The sequence below is a fragment of the Oncorhynchus keta genome, chromosome 28 (assembly GCF_023373465.1).
Source record: "Oncorhynchus keta strain PuntledgeMale-10-30-2019 chromosome 28, Oket_V2, whole genome shotgun sequence".
Classification (NCBI taxonomy): Eukaryota; Metazoa; Chordata; class Actinopteri; order Salmoniformes; family Salmonidae; genus Oncorhynchus; species Oncorhynchus keta.
Genome location: NC_068448.1, coordinates 64,680,070 through 64,702,880, shown reverse-complemented (window position 1 = coordinate 64,702,880; position 22,811 = coordinate 64,680,070). Strand labels below are relative to the sequence as shown.

At 43.7% G+C, this 22,811-nt stretch overlaps 1 protein-coding gene across 7 annotated transcripts in view; it reads right to left on the bottom strand.

Annotated features, from left to right (window-relative positions):
* Window positions 1-22,811, bottom strand: part of relch (RAB11 binding and LisH domain, coiled-coil and HEAT repeat containing) — a 48,778-nt gene that overhangs the window by 20,566 nt on the left and 5,401 nt on the right. For 3 of the 7 annotated variants that reach the window (XR_008083732.1, XM_052483605.1, XM_052483606.1), the window contains exons 2-22: window positions 20,926-21,015; window positions 18,216-18,287; window positions 18,023-18,075; window positions 17,757-17,870; window positions 17,467-17,649; window positions 16,551-16,645; window positions 16,038-16,301; window positions 15,803-15,878; window positions 15,223-15,318; window positions 14,988-15,011; window positions 8,347-8,459; window positions 6,213-6,303; window positions 5,557-5,628; window positions 2,303-2,443; window positions 2,022-2,186; window positions 1,649-1,796; window positions 1,374-1,530; window positions 1,173-1,296; window positions 1,026-1,074; window positions 672-751; window positions 133-239 (exon numbers count right to left, since the gene is read on the bottom strand). Coding sequence is in view for 6 of the 7 variants with exons in the window: in XM_052483605.1 (XP_052339565.1) it covers window positions 133-239; window positions 672-751; window positions 1,026-1,074; window positions 1,173-1,296; window positions 1,374-1,530; window positions 1,649-1,796; window positions 2,022-2,186; window positions 2,303-2,443; window positions 5,557-5,628; window positions 6,213-6,303; window positions 8,347-8,459; window positions 14,988-15,011; window positions 15,223-15,318; window positions 15,803-15,878; window positions 16,038-16,301; window positions 16,551-16,645; window positions 17,467-17,649; window positions 17,757-17,870; window positions 18,023-18,075; window positions 18,216-18,287; window positions 20,926-21,015 (2,314 nt within the window). In the remaining variant the exon portion in view is untranslated. The remainder of the gene's footprint in view (window positions 1-132; window positions 240-671; window positions 752-1,025; window positions 1,075-1,172; window positions 1,297-1,373; window positions 1,531-1,648; window positions 1,797-2,021; window positions 2,187-2,302; window positions 2,444-5,556; window positions 5,629-6,212; window positions 6,304-8,346; window positions 8,460-14,987; window positions 15,012-15,222; window positions 15,319-15,802; window positions 15,879-16,037; window positions 16,302-16,550; window positions 16,646-17,466; window positions 17,650-17,756; window positions 17,871-18,022; window positions 18,076-18,215; window positions 18,288-20,925; window positions 21,016-22,811) is intronic. The other 4 variants (XM_052483609.1, XM_052483610.1, XM_052483607.1 and 1 more) reach the window with 3 other exon arrangements.

Genomic DNA, 22,811 nt, shown 5'->3' with positions numbered 1-22,811 from the left:
CGGAGGAGATCCAAGTAAGTAAAAGTAAAGAGTTTATTACACGATTGTTGACTATTCATTCTTACTAATGTGTGTGTGTGTGTGTGTGTGTGTGTGTGTGTGTGTGTGTGTGTGTGTGTGTGTGTGTGTTACCCCAGCTCTACAAAGGAGGCTTTGAGGCTGTCCAGGGGGGCATGTGAGAGAGACAGTGTCGTCATGACGTCCTCTAGAAAACCAACAAGCAGCTTACGATCCTCATCCTACAGGAAACACACACACACACACACACACACACACACATTAATACATACATTATATAAAATACACACATTAATAATACATACATTATATAAATACACACATGATATAATACATACATTATATAAAATACACACATTAATACATACATGATATAAAATACACACATGATATAAAATATGAATACATACATGATATAATATATGAATATATGAATACATACATTATTAATACATACATTATATAATATATGAATATATACATTATTAATACAAACAGTATATATAACACACATGATATAATATATGAATACATACATTATTAATACATACATGATATAATATATGAATACATACATTATTAATACATTATATATGCTGATTATCAACAGTCATGAGAAAGATGTGTGGCTGGTCAACGACAGACATGTTTACCTGATTGTAGCATGTCAGTACCCCTGTAGCATAAATGGGGACAGTAGCCTTGGTCAGAATACCATTCCCAGTTAAAGCATCTAGGAGAAACAGAATACAAATACTTCATAAATTAGAGATAGAAAATAAGAAAATGACATATGACCATGTAGCTGATTTCCAGTTCAGTGAACTTATAAAACAGAGAACAGTTGACAGGAAGCACAAGGCCTGACACAAACATTTCACACAAACCACAACAACAAACTAAAACACTTGGCAGAGATCTGAGCACACGCTTGTTTTAATATTCAGAGGATGAAAGAGACAGGGAAACACCAAATCCCACTGAGTATGTGTGTGTCTTCCACTTACCCACATTCTCTTCAGAGAGCCGTAGGATCTCTTGGAACTGTGGTTTTACCTGAAAGAGAGAGGAGAGACTGCTATAGTCTGCACCAATGAAATGAATTAAACAGTGCAGATTCCTTCCGGCAAAAGGCCTACAGCAGATACTCTCACCTTAGTGTTAGTGAAGATCTTGCCAAATGTGCGACAGAGTCTCCAGAAGAAACGTGAGAACTCATGGACACACGTAGTGGAGGCTACGTTAATACGACCTACTATGTCTATCAGCTGGGGAAGACTGGAGAGAGAGGAGAGGGGGTCAGGGTTGTGTGTGTGGCTGTGTGTGTGTCAATGTGTACTGCATACACCACTCACAGTTGGTTGACCACCCATAGCAGGCTGTCCCAGCCTGTGGTGCCCTCATGTTCTAGCTGGTAATCATACAGGATGAGAAGGGCGCTCAGCGTCTCCCGGCTGCCAACGATAGTCGCTATATCCTGCAGAGGAGACGCCGGACGAGGGAACCGCGTCACTGAGGGGTCAAACAGAGGTCAGGGTTAAAGTTCAGGGAAGGAAAATACTAGAGATTATGGGTGAATAATGTAGTCAGAACATAGTTAGGTCACCAATTGTGTCAGTGTGTTTCCTACCCTCTATGGGGGGAATGTCTCCTTGCAGGTTAACTCTGTGTATGAAGGGAGCGTTCTGGATCACCACAGAGAACAGAGGAGGGATGAGAGACTGCAGGGCAGACAGGAACATGTGGAGCTTGTGTTCATCAAGACCATGTTCTCCCTGCTGGAGAGAAGGAGAAAAAGGAGGGGACAGAGAAAGAGAGAGAGGGGGGAGTGAGAGAGAGGGAAGGAGAGAGAGGGAGGTGAGAGGGAGGAGATGAAGGAGAGAGAGGGAAGTGAGAGGGCAGTTAGAGAGTTCACTTCTTTATCTAGATTCTAGAATGTTAGCGTCAACATCAAAACCTTTCTTACATATACCAAATAAACAAAGTCCTGTGGGTCTACCTACCTTCAGAAGTTTCTCTATGCGGGCCAGTAGAGAGGGGATGAGAGTGGTCTGGAGGTTTCCCAGCTCTGTGGTCCAGGCAGCGAATGCTGGGATGAACACCTGGTGGATAGCACTGACCACCCTCTCGGATGGGTCACCAAGGGACAGCAACATCAGCTCGAAACCCTGACCGCAACATGAACACAACACGACCAGTCAGTATAACATGACCACATTCAACACAACCAAACACAAGAACGGTCAGAAAGCCTTTTCAAACATGCACGCACACACACACACACCTGGGAGTACTTGTCAGGGTCATCAATGTATCCCATGATGATAGCAAGGCTTTTGACCACAGCCTCTCTGACCATGTCTGCCTTGTCTTCAGCCAGCATCTGCTGCAGCATGGACAACACCAAGGAACTACGGATCTCCTTCTGTTAACACACAGACATATAAACAGATTTCAACGAACGAAGGAGCGCGCACACGCGTGGCCAAGTCTCTTACAGGCAGATAAGATGTGATGGCAGGCGTGTGTACAGGTGTTTGTGTACATATGCAAAGGTGTGTGTATATGTGTGTGTGTATTATTGGTACATGGGCCAGCTGTTTATTCACCCACACCCGCCCGCAATTGCTAATAACCCATCTGCAACTGTCTGACTATATGCGATAAAGTGTCAATCTGAGCCTCGCATAGGGCTGTGCATCAGCAACAAGTGCTCAGCATATTTGGGAACTCTTTCAAGACTGTTAGAAAAGCATTCCAGGTGAAGCTGGTGGAGAGAATGCCAAGCGTGTGCAAAGCTGTCATCAAGGCAAAGGGTGGCAAATTTGAAGAACCTAAAATATATTTTGATTTGTTTAACACTTTTTTGGTTACTACATGATTTCATTTGTGATATTTCATAGTTTTGATGTCTTCACTATTATTCTAATGTGCGCATTAGTGAGCTTATAGATGTGAAGAAATAGCCCAATAGTTTAAAAATGTCTTTCACGCAGAGAATAATTTAGTTATGAGAGAGCCATGTGAGTGAGAGTTGCTTCAGAACATGCAGCTGGGAGAAGGGAATTATAATATTCAGCCCAAGAACAGAACGGCCACTGGCCACAAAAGGCATGCGTTTCTTTAAGGGGTGGAAATTCGAGGCGTTATTGTCACGCCTTGGTCATGGTATTTTGTGTTTTCGTTATATATTTGGTCAGGCCAGGCTGTGACATGGGTTTATGTTATTGTATTTTCATATTGGGGTTTGTAGTATTTGGGATCGCGGCTGATTAGGGGTGTTGTATAGGCTTGGCTGCCTGAGGCGGTTCTCAATCAGAGTCAGGTGATTCTCGTTGTCTCTGATTGGGAACCGTATTTAGGTAGCCTGAGTTTCGCTTTGTATTTCGTGGGTGATTGTTCCTGTCTCTGTGTAGTTTCACCAAATAGGCTGTAATTAGGTTTCACGTTCCGTTTGTTGTTTTGTTATTTTGTATCGTTATTTCATGTGTCACTTTTTCTATTAAAGTCATGAGTAACCACTACGCTGCATTTCGGTCCGACTCTCTTTCCACAAACGAAGAACGCCGTTACAGTTAGCAAGTGCTTGTTCAATTGTGAATGAGAGACTGATGAAGTCTACACAGCCTGTGCACGAAGCAAAGCAGAGGTCATTCCTTACAAAGCAACTTTTTTCAAAAATCGCACCACGCTGCCTAACAATGCATTAAAAATCTAAACATATAGCCCAAGTTTGTATCGCAACTAAAGTTGCATAAATAACTCTAAATTAAGCACGTAGGAGGACTTCTTTCTTTGTTAACAGCTCAACACAGAATAGCTGCATGTGAGCACTCCCTCAGAAATTGTTTGGAGAAAAACTAGAAAGGAGGTTAATTCAGCTATGTTCAATTCTAATCTTCATACTAGAAAATAATGCCACGGAATTCTAAGCAAATCTTGTCTGCTAAATGAACTAGTGTAGCCCACAGCCATATGGCATAGCCAAAATGTACTATTTCCTTCATTAAAAAAAAACAACAACCTTTATTTAACTAGGCAAGTCACTTAAGAACAAATTCTTATTTACAATGATGGCCTAATCCGGCCAAACATATGGGACTCCCAATCACGTCCGGATGTGATACAGCCTGGATTCGAACCAGGTTACTGTAGTGACACCTGTTGCACTGAGATGCAGTGCCTTTGACCACTGCGCCACTCTGGAGCCCCGAGTTAGATCAGGCCTTAACATAAGGACAACGAAAATAATGCCACGGAATTCTAAGCAAATCTGGTCTGCTAAATGAACTAGTGTAGCCTACAGCCATGTGGGCTACAATCTTAATCTTGTCTTTACATCAGTCAACAGTTTGGACACCTACTCATTCAAGGATTTTTCTTTATTTGTACTATTTTCTATGCTATTATGTTCTTCTGAAATAGACTACATTTTCTTCCTATCATGTTCCTGTCTAAAATAAATCATGGAGTTATTGTGATAGTGTAGGCTATATTAAATAGATTTTTTAGACTTTTTAAAACGTAGATGCATCAGTGGCTTGTAGGCTGTGTGTGGAAGAGAGGAGATGCTAAATGTGTTTGTAAATTACCGTGATACCGGCAGTTATTTGCTTGACAATCACCGGCTGACAAAATGAATGACCGCCACAGCACTATGCCTGCACCCAACCCACTAATATAGAAATGTCTCTGTAGGCTACAATCAGTCAGAGGTGGTGGAACTATATTTGGACAGGGGGTGCAGGATTTTTACATTCAGCTTCAATTCTATCATTACATGTTGCCCGGGAAGACTAAGTAAACCCTTGGAATAACAAACGACATCCGTTTCACCAGCTGTAAGGAAATAAAAAGCTGTGAAAACAACCCAACCTGTTACTGATAAGATCTCAGTTCGGTTTGGATGCATATTTTATGTGGTTGAAATACTATCAGCTTTTATGATGCTGATAAAGATAGCATCTCAACAGACAGTATCTAACTTCAAATTCACATTCTCTCAAGATGCTGAAAGAAATAAATAATTTTCTCCACTCCTGTTCTCGAGTCACAATTTAGCCTACATTTGGTGTATCATTTTACTGCAAGAAATGCTTCATTCTGCAGGAGTTCATATGAAGGCTCTGGGAAAGGTTATAGACCTACAGTTAGTGTCCAGATTTCTGTTTCCATTTAACCCATCTGAACAGTAGGCTACAGTTCCCTTGACGTGCCATAGGCCTATTTGAAGTCCCCGACATGTGAATGTTGAATTTGTATAGCGCCTCAAAATCATCACACACACAACATAGCCGGCACTGCAGTGCTCTTTTGCCAAGTCACCAAATCTTTCCTAAACATGGCTTTTCTGGCCCTCCCTTCTTCCATCTCCCATCTCTTTACTTTCAACTCTCTTTATTCAATCTCCCAGCCACCCACCCGCTCTTCATCCACACAATATTTAAATGACCCTAAACCCGCCAGCACCGTGGATATAACTGCGGGGACTGCGGGTTGAGTCAACTTATGCATCACTAGCGTGTGTGTGAGTCTTACAGGCAGGTAAGGTGCTAAGGCTCCACAGGCTTCTGCTACCAGCAACCTCCTCTCTGGATACTTATGGTTGATCTGGAGAGAGAGAGAGAGAGAGAGAGAGAGAGAGAGAGAGAGAGAGAGAGAGAGAGAGAGAGGAGAGAGAGAGAGAGAGAGAGAGAGAGAGAAGAGAGAGAGAGAGGGAAAGGAGAGAGAGAGAAGAGAGAGAGAAAGGAGAGAGAGAGAGGGAAAGGAGAGAGCGAGAAGAGAGTGAGAAGAGAGAGAGAGGGAAAGGAGAGAGCGAGAAGAGAGAGAGAAGAGAGAGAGAGGGAAAGGAGAGAGCGAGAAGAGAGAGAGAAGAGAGAGAGAGGGAAAGGAGAGAGAGAGAGGAGGATGGGGGAGACAGAGAGAGACAACATGAGATTCTGGGACAGACATGACCCTGTAGATTAGAAAGTGTTGATCTTAAACATTCCTCGTGGTTTGTCTTTATTGGAATGTTATTGGACCTGTGGCTCAATATATTGGTCATTACCATAGTAACAGATATTTGTTTATGTATCAACACTTTACACAAGTTTTTTTTTAAAAGAAAAAAGGAGAGGAATATTTTCAGGAAGAAAAAGAGAGAAAGGACAGAGAGGGAGAGAGAAAAGGAGTAAGGAGAGAGGAGTAGCTACCTGTTCCCAGCATTGTGGTAAGAGTTCAGCCTCAACTCTGGTAGGACCAACATGTCTGGCAAACGCCACACAACCTGTTAGGATCATCTGCCTACAAACACAACCAGGAGTCAATATACACACACTGTCAAGATCCTCCTTGATCATCTGCCTACAAACACAACCAGGAGTCAATATACACACACTGTCAAGATCCTCCTTGATCATCAGCCTATAAACACAACCAGGAGTCAATATACACACACTGTCAAGATCCTCCTTGATCATCAGCCTATAAACACAACCAGGAGTCAATATACACACACTGTCAAGATCCTCCTTGATCATCAGCCTATAAACACAACCAGGAGTCAATATACACACACTGTCAAGATCCTCCTTGATCATCAGACTATAAACACAACCAGGAGTCAATATACACACACTGTCAAGATCCTCCTTGATCATCAGCCTATAAACACAACCAGGAGTCAATATACACACACTGTCAAGATCCTCCTTGATCATCAGCCTATAAACACAACCAGGAGTCAATATACACACACTGTCAAGATCCTCCTTGATCATCAGCCTATAAACACAACCAGGAGTCAATATACACACACTGTCAAGATCCTCCTTGATCATCAGCCTATAAACACAACCAGGAGTCAATATACACACACTGTCAAGATCCTCCTTGATCATCAGCCTACAAACACAACCAGGAGTCAATATACACACACTGTCAAGATCCTCCTTGATCATCAGCCTATAAACACAACCAGGAGTCAATATACACACACTGTCAAGATCCTCCTTGATCATCAGCCTACAAACACAACCAGGAGTCAATATACACACACTGTCAAGATCCTCCTTGATCATCAGCCTATAAACACAACCAGGAGTCAATATACACACACTGTCAAGATCCTCCTTGATCATCAGCCTACAAACACAACCAGGAGTCAATATACACACACTGTCAAGATCCTCCTTGATCATCAGCCTATAAACACAACCAGGAGTCAATATACACACACTGTCAAGATCCTCCTTGATCATCAGCCTATAAACACAACCAGGAGTCAATATACACACACTGTCAAGATCCTCCTTGATCATCAGCCTATAAACACAACCAGGAGTCAATATACACACACTGTCAAGATCCTCCTTGATCATCAGCCTATAAACACAACCAGGAGTCAATATACACACACTGTCAAGATCCTCCTTGATCATCAGCCTATAAACACAACCAGGAGTCAATATACACACACTGTCAAGATCCTCCTTGATCATCAGCCTATAAACACAACCAGGAGTCAATATACACACACTGTCAAGATCCTCCTTGATCATCAGCCTGTAAACACAACCAGGAGTCAATATACACACACTGTCAAGATCCTCCTTGATCATCAGCCTATAAACACAACCAGGAGTCAATATACACACACTGTCAAGATCCTCCTTGATCATCAGCCTATAAACACAACCAGGAGTCAATATACACACACTGTCAAGATCCTCCTTGATCATCAGCCTATAAACACAACCAGGAGTCAATATACACACACTGTCAAGATCCTCCTTGATCATCAGCCTATAAACACAACCAGGAGTCAATATACACACACTGTCAAGATCCTCCTTGATCATCAGCCTACAAACACAACCAGGAGTCAATATAAACACACTGTCAAGATCCTCCTTGATCATCAGCCTATAAACACAACCAGGAGTCAATATACACACACTGTCAAGATCCTCCTTGATCATCAGCCTACAAACACAACCAGGAGTCAATATACACACACTGTCAAGATCCTCCTTGATCATCAGCCTATAAACACAACCAGGAGTCAATATACACACACTGTCAAGATCCTCCTTGATCATCAGCCTATAAACACAACCAGGAGTCAATATACACACACTGTCAAGATCCTCCTTGATCATCAGCCTATAAACACAACCAGGAGTCAATATACACACACTGTCAAGATCCTCCTTGATCATCAGCCTATAAACACAACCAGGAGTCAATATACACACACTGTCAAGATCCTCCTTGATCATCAGCCTATAAACACACAGAGAGAACAGCTAGGTATAAGAACACACACGCATGCACGAGCCCACACACCTCTGTTCGTCGTCAGGTCTCTTGATGAGGTTGAAGAGGATGTGGAGGAGCTGGTCTCTCTCTTTAGGCTCCGGGTGGAGACACGCTGTACATAGGATGAGAGGAATCAACTCCTAGAGAGAGATAGAAGGATGAGAGAGAGATATGAAAAGAGAGATATCAGCTTGGGTTTGCGGCTCTGAGTATTCACACAGTAAAGACACGGTTTGCAGGCAGGGGTGTGTGTGATGTTTGCGTGTGTGTGTGTGTGTGTGTGTGTGTGTGTGTGTGTGTGTGTGTGTGTGTGTGTGTGTGTGTGTGTGTGTGTGTGTGTGTGTGTGTGTGTAATGGGTAGGAGAGAGGGAGTTCAATGACGACAACACCACCAACAGAAACAGAAAGAGGGTCAAATGAAACAATGTGCTGTTATGTACATCTATGTATCATGATGACAATGTCTCATGGTTTTCTAATCTGAATGACTGGTACTCCTGGTCTGAATCAAGTTCCTTTATGAACAGTATATTTCATATGAAGTTCATGCGAGAGTCAGCCTGGAGAGAGAGCAAACTAAAATGTAGTCCCAGGACGAGGTGGGGCAGACAGACAGCCCTTCATTCTGCCTCATGGACAAACTGTGGTTAGCTCAACATTCCTGCCTCAAACACAACCAAATTAGAGAGAGGATACACTGTTAAAAAACACAGTTAAAAATATGGATTTTATTTTTAACCAGCAGGGTTTTCCAGGAAGGTTTCATATTTTCCTGCTGAATGTTGGCATACGAAACAAACCCAACGCTGAATGTTGGCATACGAAACAAACCCAACGTTGAATGTTGGCATACGAAACAAACCCAACGTTGAATGTTGGCATACGAAACAAACCCAACGCTGAATGTTGGCATACGAAACAAACCCAACGTTGAATGTTGGCATACGAAACAAACCCAACGCTGAATTTTGGCATACGAAACAAACCCAACGCTGAATGTTGGCATACGAAACAAACCCAACGTTGAATGTTGGCATACGAAACAAACCCAACGCTGAATGTTGGCATACGAAACAAACCCAACGCTGAATGTTGGCATACGAAACAAACCCAACGCTGAATGTTGGCATACGAAACAAACCCAACGTTGAATGTTGGCATACGAAACAAACCCAACGTTGAATGTTGGCATACGAAACAAACCCAACGCTGAATGTTGGCATACGAAACAAACCCAACGTTGAATGTTGGCATACGAAACAAACCCAACGTTGAATGTTGGCATACGAAACAAACCCAACGTTGAATGTTGGCATACGAAACAAACCCAACGTTGAATGTTGGCATACGAAACAAACCCAACGTTGAATGTTGGCATACGAAACAAACCCAACGTTGAATGTTGGCATACGAAACAAACCCAACGCTGAATGTTGGCATACGAAACAAACCCAACGCTGAATGTTGGCATACGAAACAAACCCAACGTTGAATGTTGGCAGAACAAGCAAGTCCAACCAAAGAGAGGCTTGGGAGGGGGAGACCTGAAATGACTCTGGATGTCTGTAGATGGACACCTGTCATTCATTCAAATCAAATATATTACGTGCTTCACATACAACACAACCACCAGAGACATGAAGTCGGAAGTTTACATACACCTCAACCAAATACATTTAAACTCAGTTATTCACAATTCCTGACATTTAATCCTAGTAAAAAGTTCTCTGTTTTAGGTTAGTTAGGATCACCACTTTATTTTAAGAATGTGAAATGTCAGAATAATAGTAGAGAAAATTATTTATTTCAGCTTTTATTTATTTATTTCATCACATTCCCAGTGGGTCAGAAGTTTACATACACTCAATTAGTATTTGGTAACATTGCCTTTAAAATGGCTGAACTTGGGTCAAACATTTCAGATAGCCTTCCACAAGCATCCCACAATAAGTTGGATGAGGTTTGTCAGGTTGGCAGGCCTCCTTGCTCGCACACATTTTTTCAGTTCTGCCCACATATTTTCTATCGGATTGAGGTCAGGGCTTTGTGATAGCCACTCCAATACCTTGACTGTTGTCTTTAAGGCATTTTGACACAACTTTGGAAGTATGCTTGGGGTCATTGTCCATTTAGAAGACCCATTTGCGACCAACCTTTAACTTCCTGACTTGAAATGTTGCTTCAATTTATCCACATAAATATCCTACATCATGATGCCATCTATGTTGTGAAGTGCACCAATCCCTCCTGCAGCAAAGCACCCCCCAACATGATGCTGCCACCCCCATGCTTCATGGTTGGGATGGTGTTCTTTGGCTTGCAAGCCTTCTCCTTTTTCCTCCAAACATAACGATGGTCATTATGGTCAAACAGTTATATTTTTGTTTCATCAGACCAGAGGACATTTCTCCAAAAAGTACGATCTTTGTCCCCATGTGCAGTTGCAAACCGTAGTCTGGCTTTTTATGGCAGTTTTGGAGCAGTGGATTCATCCTTGCTGAGCGGACTTTCAGGTTGTCGATATTGGACTCGTTTTACTGTGGATATACAGTGGGGCAAAAAGGTATTTAGTCAGCCACCAATTGTGCAAGTTCTCCCATAGTGGAGTTTGGAGTGTGACGGTTTGAGGTTGTGGACAGGTGTCTTTTATACTGATAACAAGTTCAAACAGGTGCCATTAATACAGGTAACGAGTGGAGGACAGAGGACCCTCTTAAAGAAGAAGTTACAGGTCTGTGAGAGCCAGAAATCTTGCTTGTTTGTAGGTGACCAAATACTTATTTTCCACCATAATTTGCAAATAAATTCATTAAAAAATCCTACAATGTGATTTTCTGGATTTGTTTTTCTCATTTTGTCTGTCATAGTTGAAGTGTACCTATGATGAAAATGATAGGCCTCTCTCATCTTTTTAAGTGGGAGAACTTGCACAATTGGTGGCTGACTAAATACTTTTTTGCCCCACTGTAGATACTTTTGTACCGGTTTCCTCCAGCATCTTCACAAGGTCCTTTGCTGTTCTGGGATTGATTTGCTGTTCTGGGAGTCCTTTGCTGTTCTGGGATTGATTTGCACTTTTCACACCACAGTACGTTAATCTCTAGGAGACAGAACGTGTCTCCTTCCTGAGTGGTGTGATGGCTGTGTGGTCCCATGGTGATTATACTTGCGTACTATTGTTTGTACAGATGAACGTGGTACCTTCAGGCGTTTGGAAATTGCTCCCAAGGATGAACCAAACTTGTGGAGGTCTACAATTTTTTTCCTGAGGTCTTGGCTGATTTCTTTTGATTTTCCCATGATGTCAAGCAAAGAGGTACTGAGTTTGAAGGTAGGCCTTGAAATACATCCACAGGCACACCTCCAATTGACTCAATTTATGTCAATTAACCTATCAGAAGCTTCTAAAGTAATGACATAATTTTCTGGAATTTTCCAAGCTCTTTAAAGGCACAGTTAACGTAGTGTATGTAAACTTCTGACCCACTGGAATTGTGATGCAGTGAATTATAAGTGAAATAATCTGTCTGTAAACAATTGTTGGAAAAATTACTTGTGTCATGCACAAAGTAGATGTTCTAACAGACTTGCCAAAACTATAGTTTGTTAACAAGAAATTTGCAGAGTGGTTGGAAAACGAGTTAATGACTCCAACCTAAGTGTATTTAAACTTCCGACTTCAACTGTATATGGCACTGAGAACAACTATCCTGATTATCCTTTCACCAACTGTTAGAGAAAGTATTTTTAAAAGCTAAAGAACAGCTGCTCGGGCAGTGTTAAGTCAACAATTTCCCAAAAATGTATGTTTCTTTTTGAAATGGCACAAGCATTAAAATAAGGAATGGGACATTAAAAAGTAAAGGTCAACAAGCTGTTACCATCAAAGTGTGTTATTTTGTTTCAGATATTTACTTCTGAGAAAAGAGAAATTGTATACTTCTAAGACTTTTTCTTCAGTGAACCCTATCTGACCCTGTTCTATTCCAGAACCAAGTGACACTTCCACCTGTTCCAAGGAAAACATCTGGCCAATGCTGGGTCAACATGTGGGTAGGTAGAGCAGCCAGGGAAACGCCACCATGGCATTGTGACAACATGGTACCACTGTGTTTAGACCAGAGATCGCAATAGATCCTAGTTGGCCATCTCTGGTCTAAACACAGTGGTACCATGTTGTCACACTGCAATAGATCCTAGTTGGCCATCTCTGGTCTAAACACAGTGGTACCATGTTGTCACACTGCAATAGATCCTAGTTGGCCATCTCTGGTCTAAACACAGTGGTACCATGTTGTCACACTGCAATAGGTCCTAGTTGGCCATCTCTGGTATAAACATGGTGGTGCCATGTTGTCACTCTGCAATAGATGCTAGTTGGCCGAGTGACAACATGGCACCACCGTGTTTAGACCAGAGATGGCCAACTAGGATCTATTGCAGTGTGACACCATAGTAACATGTTTAGACCAGAGGTGGCCAACTAGGACCTATTGCAGAGTGACAACATGGTAACATGTTTATACTAGAGATGGCCAAATTGGATCTATTGCAGTGTGACAACATGGTACCACTGTGTTTAGACCAGAGATGGCCAAATAGGGTCTATTGCAGTGTGACAACATGGTACCACTGTGTTTAGACCAGAGATGGCCAACTAGGGTCTATTGCAGTGTGACAACATGGTACCACTGTGTTTAGACCAGAGATGGCCAACTAGGATCTATTACAGTGTGACAACATGGTACCACTGTGTTTAGACCAGAGATGGCCAAATAGGGTCTATTGCAGTGTGACAACATGGTACCACTGTGTTTAGACCAGAGATGGCCAGCTAGGGTCTATTGCAGTGTGACAACATGGTACCACTGTGTTTAGACCAGAGATGGCCAACTAGGGTCTATTGCAGTGTGACAACATGGTACCACTGTGTTTAGACCAGAGATGGCCAACTAGGGTCTATTGCAGTGTGACAACATGGTACCACTGTGTTTAGACCAGAGATGGCCAACTAGGATCTATTACAGTGTGACAACATGGTACCACTGTGTTTAGACCAGAGATGGCCAACTAGGATCTATAGCAGAGTGACACCATAGTAACACGTTTAGGCTAGGAGTGGCCAACTAGGACCTACAGCAGAGTGACACCATGGTAACATGATTAAGCCTGCACAGGCCAACTAGCAACTATGGCAGTGACACCATGGTAACATGTTGTAATTCAGGCTACAAGACTGGAAGCTTAATGACAATTGCCAAATGTCATTACACCATTTGGTACTTTGTAAAACATGTCTCTTTCCATTCATCAGATGGCGGGGAACACAGTATTCTGTTTGGATGCCGGAAACCATTTGGAGTGGACGAACGTACGCAGGTAGCCGACTACCTGAAGTGATGTGTTCGACAATAAGATCATGACTGGTTGTTCATGCCACATTAAATGAACCAGTAAAACATTTCTACCGTTAAACGACATGTCTTTACTATTATGCCCATAAAATAGAGACCCCTGAATGTCACGGTATAATTGACTCATTAAACCTCAAAGAGAGAAAAAAGGGAAGTGGGATTGTTGACTCTCTTTATGGTCCTGGTTCTCAAGAAGCCCATAAGAGGTACTGGGCCGTATCGTAGAGTAGGCTTGGTCTGTCTGCCATAAGACCATAATGATTTATGATCATTGATAGTGAAGGCGACAGGTGGCAGGCATGTTTTTACCATTCACTTCGTCAGTCATCAAAGTCAAACGTCTATTGTTCCTAGTTGCCTGTCCATAGTGTGTAAAGCCTACAAATAGTAGGAGCACAAAGGTGTGTGTTGATTCTGTCTAACAGACGCAGAACAAAGTCCATTCCCGCCCGGAGGCAGAATAAGACAATCTCTTTTTTTCTCCCTCACTTTGTTTTCCCTAGTTTTGGGCAGGAATCCAAATTCTTCATAACTGTCAGTAGATCATTGAAACCACAGCTGTGATACGCAAATCACATACAGTGTGGGGAGCCCACCTGACCCTCCCTACCACTCCCTCACACAGACCACACACTGTCAAACACAATTCCAAACCTAGCTCACCACACTAGCTCTTTAAACATGCTGTAGACTACTGCATGGAAAGAAACCAGCAGCATTTACCATTAAGAGTGATTACTTACTTTACAGCAACGCTAGATAGCTATTTATTCGTTTTTTTTTGTTAATCGGTTAGTCAGTTACACTGCATGTCTTTGTCACACAATGCACTTAAATTAGCTTAGAAATGTTATGTGAAATTATACAAAATGCACACAGTTGTTCAATCAGCTCTGGTTGGCCACCGTTTCAGCCAGTCAGAGATTAAAGAATCAATCAATGAGAAGACTGCATGCTATTGGGAACCACTCAGAAAGGAGCAGGGTGAGAACACACAGGGTGAGAGAAGTAAAACACAGTCCACTATACAGGCCACAACCACATATGCAATCTTAAGGACTAAAACAAACCATACCCCTAATCTAAGCGTTTTCATAAATGATCCAAATACTACCATGACTTTGTCCTGCTCGAGTACGAATAACTAGCCAATCAGATGAGAGACGGGTTGGTTATAGCCCGTGGCGTGGGCCTGTGTTACACTGTGTGTGAGGTCAGGTGAGGTCATGCAGATGTGGGGGGCATCCAACTCACCTGGCACAGGTGTGCAACCATTCTCTAGGAGCAGAGAGGCATGCACAGAGCGAGAGAGTGAGTGAGAGAGTGAAAGGACAAAAAAAGTGAAGGAAAGGGAGGAGAGATGAGAGATGAGCATCGGTGAAAAAACAGTGGAGTCAGACGCTGAATACCAAACTGAAGACAGAAAGAAGACCGTGTTGATGGGAGGATGGGGGAGAGGTGAGGAGGGGGGAGGAGAGGAGGGAGGTACCTCTCGTTTGGCCAGGAGGACATTGGGGACGATGTGAGGGAGACAGCGACCCAACATCAGCATCACACTCTCCTCATTGTCTGCTATCCTCGACACCTAGAGAGAGAAAGAATGAGTGAGAAAGAGGGGGAGAAAGAGTGAGTGAGTGAGAGAGAAAGAGGGGGAGAAAGAGTGAGTGAGTGAGAGAGAAAGAGGGGGAGAAAGAGTGAGTGAGAGAGAAAGAGGGGGAGAAAGAGTGAGTGAGTGAGAGAGAAAGAGGGGGAGAAATAGTGAGTGAGAGAGAAAGAGGGGGAGAAAGTGAGTGAGAGAGAAAGAGGGGGAGAAATAGTGAGTGAGAGAGAAAGAGGGGGAGAAATAGTGAATGAGAGAGAAAGAGGGGGAGAAATAGTGAATGAGAGAGAAAGAGGGGGAGAAAGTGTGAGTGAGAAATACCAAGACAGAAATGAGAAAAAAAATGCTGATGATATTTTGTTGATATGTCACTGCTCTGCGTATTAAAATGGTTTCAGTAGTAGTATACTATACTCTTAAGATAGCTGACACTATGGTCATGTGACCGTGATTAGGGGTGAACTCTGACCTCTGCACCCAGACGACTGTCAGCTGACATCTTACAGAAGGACAGCAGGGCCTGCTGGAATGCAGGGGACAACTTCCTGTGGATGAGATAAGACAAAAAAAGATGAGAGTGAGAGTGAACAGGAATCAAGATGCTCATTCCAGTCAAGATAGATGGACAATCAGACTGTTTATTACGGACCACTGGCTCCATCTAGAGGTCATTCTGAGTAACTAGACTTTATTTTCAGACTCACCTGTTGGGCTGGTCAAACACCACCGTCCCTCTGCTCTTTAGCTTGGCATGGGGTTGTGAAGAGGTGTGTGTAGGGTTACTGATGGTCTGAGTGGGGGGGGTGCTCTCAGTGGGGGGTTTATCAGGTTCTGAGGCGCCCCTGATATCCAGGTACTGACCGTTGTCCAGAAGGGGCTGGGGAGGGGTGGAGGAGGAGGGGGGGTTTGGCTGTGAGCCCTGGTCATGAGGAGGGGGGGACACTGTCCTTCTCAGGCTTTGGATCTCACTAGAGAAGAGAGGACAGAAACAAATAATATCAAATAGCTGTAAAGTTCTGAAGGATTGCAGCCAACTGAATAGGCCATGGGTAGACAGAGAGCTGACTGATGAAATGCCAGTTCAAAGGGTAAAGGTCACATGGTGTGGCAGTAACATTTTCAATTAGCATCCACCTGTGACCACATAGTGTAGTGTAGAGCCATTACTCCATCCTCTCCCAACGCATGCGCACAAGCACACACACACAGACACACACCTCTGTAGTTTCTTGATATAGTCGGCCAGACTCTGTTTCTCCTCGTTCAGTAGACTAATCTGATACTCCAACTCCTCAACTACCTCCGTCTGCTGCTGAAAAGAGGAGAGAGAGGAAAGAGACAGAGAGAAGCCACAGAGAGACAGAGATCGAGAGAGAGGAGAGGAAAGAGAGAGGAGACAGAGAGAAGCCACAGAGAGACAGAGACAGAGAGAGAGGAAAGAGAGAGGAGACAGAGAGAAGCCACAGAGAGACGAGATCGAGAGAGAGGAGGAAAGAGAGAGGAGACAGAGAGAAGCCACAGAGAGACAGAGATCGAGAGAGAGGAGAAGAAAGAGAGAGGAGACAGAGAGAAGCCACAGAGAGACAGAGATCGAGAGAGAGGAGAGGAAAGAGAGAGGAGACAGAGAGAAGCCACAGAGAGACAGAGGTCGAGACAGAGGTCGAGAGAGAGGAGAGGAAAGAGAGAGGCCACAGAGAGACCGAGATCGAGAGAGAGGAGAGGAAAGAGAGGAGACAGAGAGAAGCCACAGAGAGACAGAGACAGAGAGAGAGGAAAGAGAGGAGACAGAGAGAAGCCACAGGGAGACGAGATCGAGAGAGAGGAGAGGAAAGAGAGAGGAGACAGAGAGAAGCCACAGAGAGACAGAAATAGAGAGAGAGGAGAGGAAAGAGAGAGGAGACAGAGAGAAGCCACAGAGAGACAGAGATCGAGAGAGAGGAAAGAGAGAGGAGACAGAGAGAAGCCAAAGATACAGAGATAGAGGAAAGGATTTTAGTATACATTGCCAAAGGAGAAAAGGTGTGTAGACTAAATCAATAAGCTCTGTACCCAAAATCACACGGGTATGTAAACATTATGAGTGGCTGCAGGACACACATGATCACACCCAGAATTTTTCTCCCTCTCACTCACCTGCTGTAAGAGATCAGATTTCTGGGTAATGTAGTTCCCAGTGAGCTCGCCTGACTCCACTCCCACGGCTACGTCCACGGTATTCCGCGGCGACGGAAGGGCGGAGCCACAGTTCCTGTAGATCTGTAATAGGTCGGGAGGCTTTGGAATGTTCAGGCCCACGTCGTCCCACAACTCAAAGTCCTGAACAACCGAAAAAGATGGGATCATGATTATATTCACTATATAGCATTTTGTGCCGCACTAAATGCACCCAGTTCAGGCCAACAACTCAAAGAAACAAGCATTACCTGGTCATCATTTTCATCAGAGAATGTGATGGCCGACAGTTTGTATTCATTCTTTAATAAATATTCATTCACAAGGAAATTTAAGGCTCGCTTCTCTAGTGGGCGGATAGGTTCCTGAGGAAGAGGACAGAGGGAAATAAACCATGAATCAACTTGAAAAGTGAAGTTTCTCAACAAACAGTGTTTTTTAAGAAACATTGTGTATTTGCTGCAGTGGTACTCCAAAAGTGAACTGCATACAGTTACTAGCAGAGTGTCTGGCCTACCTGAGTCTCAGGATGTGAACTGTAGTTCTTGTTTCTCTCCTGAGTGTCGCTTTCTAGAAAGACAATAAAGCAACAGAACAGATGAACCCTTCCACCGTTCAGTAAAACAGGGGAGGAGCTAGAGAGAATCTCCTAAGAAAGAGAGAGATGATAGAGGGATGAAATGGAGGAGTAGAAGTGTTAAGTACGCCACCTGCTGCCTGAGTCAAGTTGGTGCGTAGAGCCTGAATGGTCTCCTTGGCTTTCCGTAGCTCAAACTCCAGCACTGGACAGGAAGTGACATCACAACACACAGGAAGGAAGTGCATCCAACCAAGGAGAGGGAACAAACAAACAAAAAAATATGGCCATGAAAAATGAAACAAAAAGAAACAAAAAGGAGATTGATTTGAAAACAGGAGACATGCAAACTATGGGGTCTAATGAACGCATGCAGCAGAGGATCCTGGGATAGCGGACTAAGGAATAGTGTCTAAGGATTTACGTGTCTAAGGGTGTATCGAAAGAGTGTTAAGTGGCTACCTCTCCTCATCTCCTTTGCTTCTTCTGCACCAATCTGAAAACCCAGGATAGATAGAAGCAATGTGGAGGATACTTTATGTGAATCTGCTTCCAACTATCCAGTTGTTTAAGATCAGTACAGACAGGAGGGAGAGAGAGCTGAAACCACTAATGGGATGCAGCCTAAATAATATGTTAATAGCTGTCTGACCAGGGATTGTACAAATCAATAGATAAAAAAAGTGAGTTCCAGGCTATGCAAAATATTGGACTCTGCTCAAATTTGAAGTGGAGCTTTTTGATTTGTGGTTGGTCAAATGTTAATACGGTATACTATTAGGCCTAAGCATAGGATGGATACTATAGCCGCTACTTACATACAGGAGAAAAACTGACATATGGATTGTAATTACATTATGCTACATTGAGAGGGCTCTAAAACCTCCTGTAAGAAGTCTATCAAGGACTACAGTAGTGAGATTCAATCAAATAACAAGTTCATGAGCAGGGAAACACTCCACAGGTTGCTCTTCAGACATGTTGAAGAAAACCACACAGGAGGAAGAGAAGCAATGACGAGCAGAGAGGACATATTGCATGGCTGTGCACTGAAGATCTGCCGCTTCAGTAGTCTGACTCAGCGCCTGTTCAATTCTGTCCTAGTTAACGAGGTCCAGACAATACTTCCCAATGCAGATCAAGAGTACACAGGACGCAACAAAAGACAACAAAATGGAGAAAGAAACTGAAGAAACCCCCCCAAAAAAGGAGAAAAAAAAAACAGAAAAAAAAAAAGAAGCTGCAAGCTGCTAGTCTGGATGGAGGGTTGTCCCGTTATGGGCCGGGCTTGGATCAGAACAGCCTAAAAACCCAGAGTCAGACAGCTGGGGGCGACATGTTGGGACGACGGAGGAGAGGCAGGTTTCGGGAGGAGATGCCGAATTGGAGGGATGGAGGGAGGGCAGGATGGAGGGAGGGCAGGATGGAGGGAGGGCAGGGTGGAAGAGTAGAGGGTCTGTGGTTGTGGAGAAGGGACCACAGGCTTGCTCTGCTGCATGGTTCCTGGAGAATTGTCCAGAACTTTCATCTTACAAAGCTAAAGGGTTTGAATTGACATTTGGCATTTTGGCATTGAGAAAAGAAAAGACAACAGGCCAATTAACAGTCATATAAAGAGACGAGGTTCTATGTGGAGCAGAGTGTCCAGCTTTCAGTATATCAGTTATAGTCATTTGCATCATATTCACAGTACTGGTCTCTAGTCATCACATCCTGTCTGGCTAAATGTGGAGAACAAACACTAGAATAGGCTACATCATAGGCCTACACCGTTACAGAGATATCTGTGGAGTGTAGCCCCTGGATGGATACCTTGGTCCTCTACTCGTCCTCTTGGTCAGTTCATCCTCTCTGATCTTTAACGTACTCGTCGTCTTGGTCAGTTCATCCTCTCTGATCTTTAACAGACTTGTATCTTGGTCAGTTCATCGTCGTCTTGGTCAGTTCATCCCCTCTGATCTTTAACGTACTCGTCGTCTTGGTCAGTCCATCCTCTCTGATCTTTAACGTACTCGTCGTCTTGGTCAGTCCATCCTGTCTGATCTTTAATGGATTCAGAGAAGATTAGCTGGTGGGTGTTGTGAGAAAAGCTTTTTTAAAAGAGTGTGAATTTTCACAACATCCAGTGACACTGACAGGTCCTTTGAGGGAAAATAACACTGTCTCAATTATATCTGCTGATTTATTTAAACCAGGATGGCTTAATAAGAGGAACATGGAATGGGTAGGTAAATCTGGAATGGAACCATAGTGATGTCATCATCAGTGAATCAAACAGGGCTGTAGATACACCATGACATCATAAAGAAAAGGTCCTGTATACTCTGTTGTCTGTCTCTCCCTTCCCCTGCTCTTCTCTGTCTGTTGTCCGTCTCTCCCTTCCCCTGCTCTTCTCTGTCTGTTGTCTGTCTCTCCCTTCCCCTGCTCTTCTCTGTCTGTTGTCTGTCTCTCCCTTCCCCTGCTCTTCTCTGTCTGTTGTCTGTCTCTCCCTTCCCCTGCTCTTCTCTGTCTGTTGTCTGTCTCTCCCTTCCCCTGCTCTTCTCTGTCTGTTGTCCGTCTCTCCCTTCCCCTGCTCTTCTCTGTCTGTTGTCCGTCTCTCCCTTCCCCTGCTCTTCTCTGTCTGTTGTCCGTCTCTCCCTTCCCCTGCTCTTCTCTGTCTGTTGTCCGTCTCTCCCTTCCCCTGCTCTTCTCTGTCTGTTGTCCGTCTCTCCCTTCCCCTGCTCTTCTCTGTCTCTCCCTTCCCCTGCTCTTCTCTGTCTGTTGTCTGTCTCTCCGATTCTCGTCTTCATGTCCGCCACTCAGTCTCTGTCCGGTCAGGACATGACAGGTACGCCTCGTCTTACCTGCCACCCTCTCGTCCGACTCCCGGTTCCCGTCGTCAGAGTAACGAGCGAAGTCTAGAGAGTCCAATGTGCTGATGCTGCCCGCTCGGTCTGATGGGAGAGACATGGAGAGCCATCAATCAATGAATCAATGTATATTTTTTTTCACCTATATTTAAATAGGCCAATAGTGGCGAAGTAATTACAATTTAGCAATTTACACTGGAGTGATATGTGCAGAAGAGGATGCGCAAGTAGAAATACTGGTGTGCAAAAGAGCAGAAAAACAAAAACAAAATATGGGGATGAAGTAGGTAGTTGGTTGGATGGGCGATTTACAGATGGGCTGTGTACAGCTGCAGCGATTGGTAAGCTGTTCTGACAGCTGACGCTTAAAGTTAGTGAGGGAGATATAAGTCTCCATCTTCAGGGATTTTTACAATTCGTTCCAGTCATTGGCAGCAGAGAACTGGAAGGAAAGGCAGCCAAAGGAGGTGTTGGCTTTGGGGGTGACCAGTGAAATATACCTGCTGGAGCGCGTGCTATGGGTGGGTGTTGCTATGGTGACCAGTGAGCTGAGATAAGGCGGGGCTTTACCTAGCAAAGACTTATAGATGACCTGGAGCCAGTAGGTTTGGCGACGAATATGTAGCGAGGGCCATCCAACAAGAGCATACAGGTCGCGGTGGTGGGTAGTTTATGGGGCTTTGGTGACAAAACGGATGGCACTGTGATAGACTGCATCCAATTTATTGAGTAGAGTGTTGGAGGCTATTTTGTAAATGACATCACCAAAGTCAAGGATCGGTAGGATAGTCAGTTTTACAAGGGTATGTTTGGCAGCATGATTGAAGGATGCTTTGTTGCGAAATAGGATGCCAATTCTAGATTTAATTTTGGATTGGATATGCTTAAAGTGAGTCTGGAAGGAGAGTTTACAGTCTAACCAGACACCTAGGTATTTGTAGTTGTCCACGTATTCTAAGTCAGAACCATCCAGAGTAGTGATCCTGGACTGGCGGGCAGGGAACGGTTGAAGAGCATGCATTTAGTTTTACTAGCATTTAAGAGCAGTTGGGGGCCACGGAGGGAGTGTTGTATGGCGTTGAAGCTCGTTTGAAGGTTAGTTAACACAGTGTCCAAAGAAGGACCAGATGTATAAAGAATGGTGTCGTGTGCGTAGAGGTGGATCAAAGAATCGCCCGCCGCAAGAGCGACATCACTGATATATACAGAGAAAAGAGTCCGCCCGAGAATTGATCAGCCTGAGAATCAATGGTAAACAGCCTATTCATTAACAGAGCCTCCAGTGATTATTACAGTATTCACCTCATCACCTTGACTATGAACAGCTTGGGGGAAATCATAACAGAATATAAACCAAACACTATATGTGGAGACAGGAGAGAACATGGGGGTAGATTCAGCATCCAAACAGGTTAGTTTTCTATGCAACAGTCCATCCTGTTTTCAGAAACATACCTAAACAATACAAATGTAGATCTACAGTCGTGGACAAAAGTTGAGAATGGCACAAATATACATTTTCACAAGGTTTGCTGCTTTCGGTGTCTTTAGATATTTTTGTCAGATGTTACTATGGATACTGAAGTACAATTACAAGCATTTCATACGTGTCAAAGGCTTTTATTGACAATTACATGAAGTTGATGCAAAGATTCAAAATATTGATTTTTTGTTCCCGAGCCACTTAGTCATCACTTTTGCCTTATGGCAGGGTGCTCCATCATGCTGGAAAAGGCATTGTTTGTCACCAAACTGTTCCTGGATGGTTGGGAGAAGTTGCTCTCGGAGGATGTGTTGGTTCCATTCTTTATTCATGGCTGTGTTCTTAGGCAAAATTGTGAGTGAGCCCACTCCATTGTCTGAGAAGCAACCCCACACAT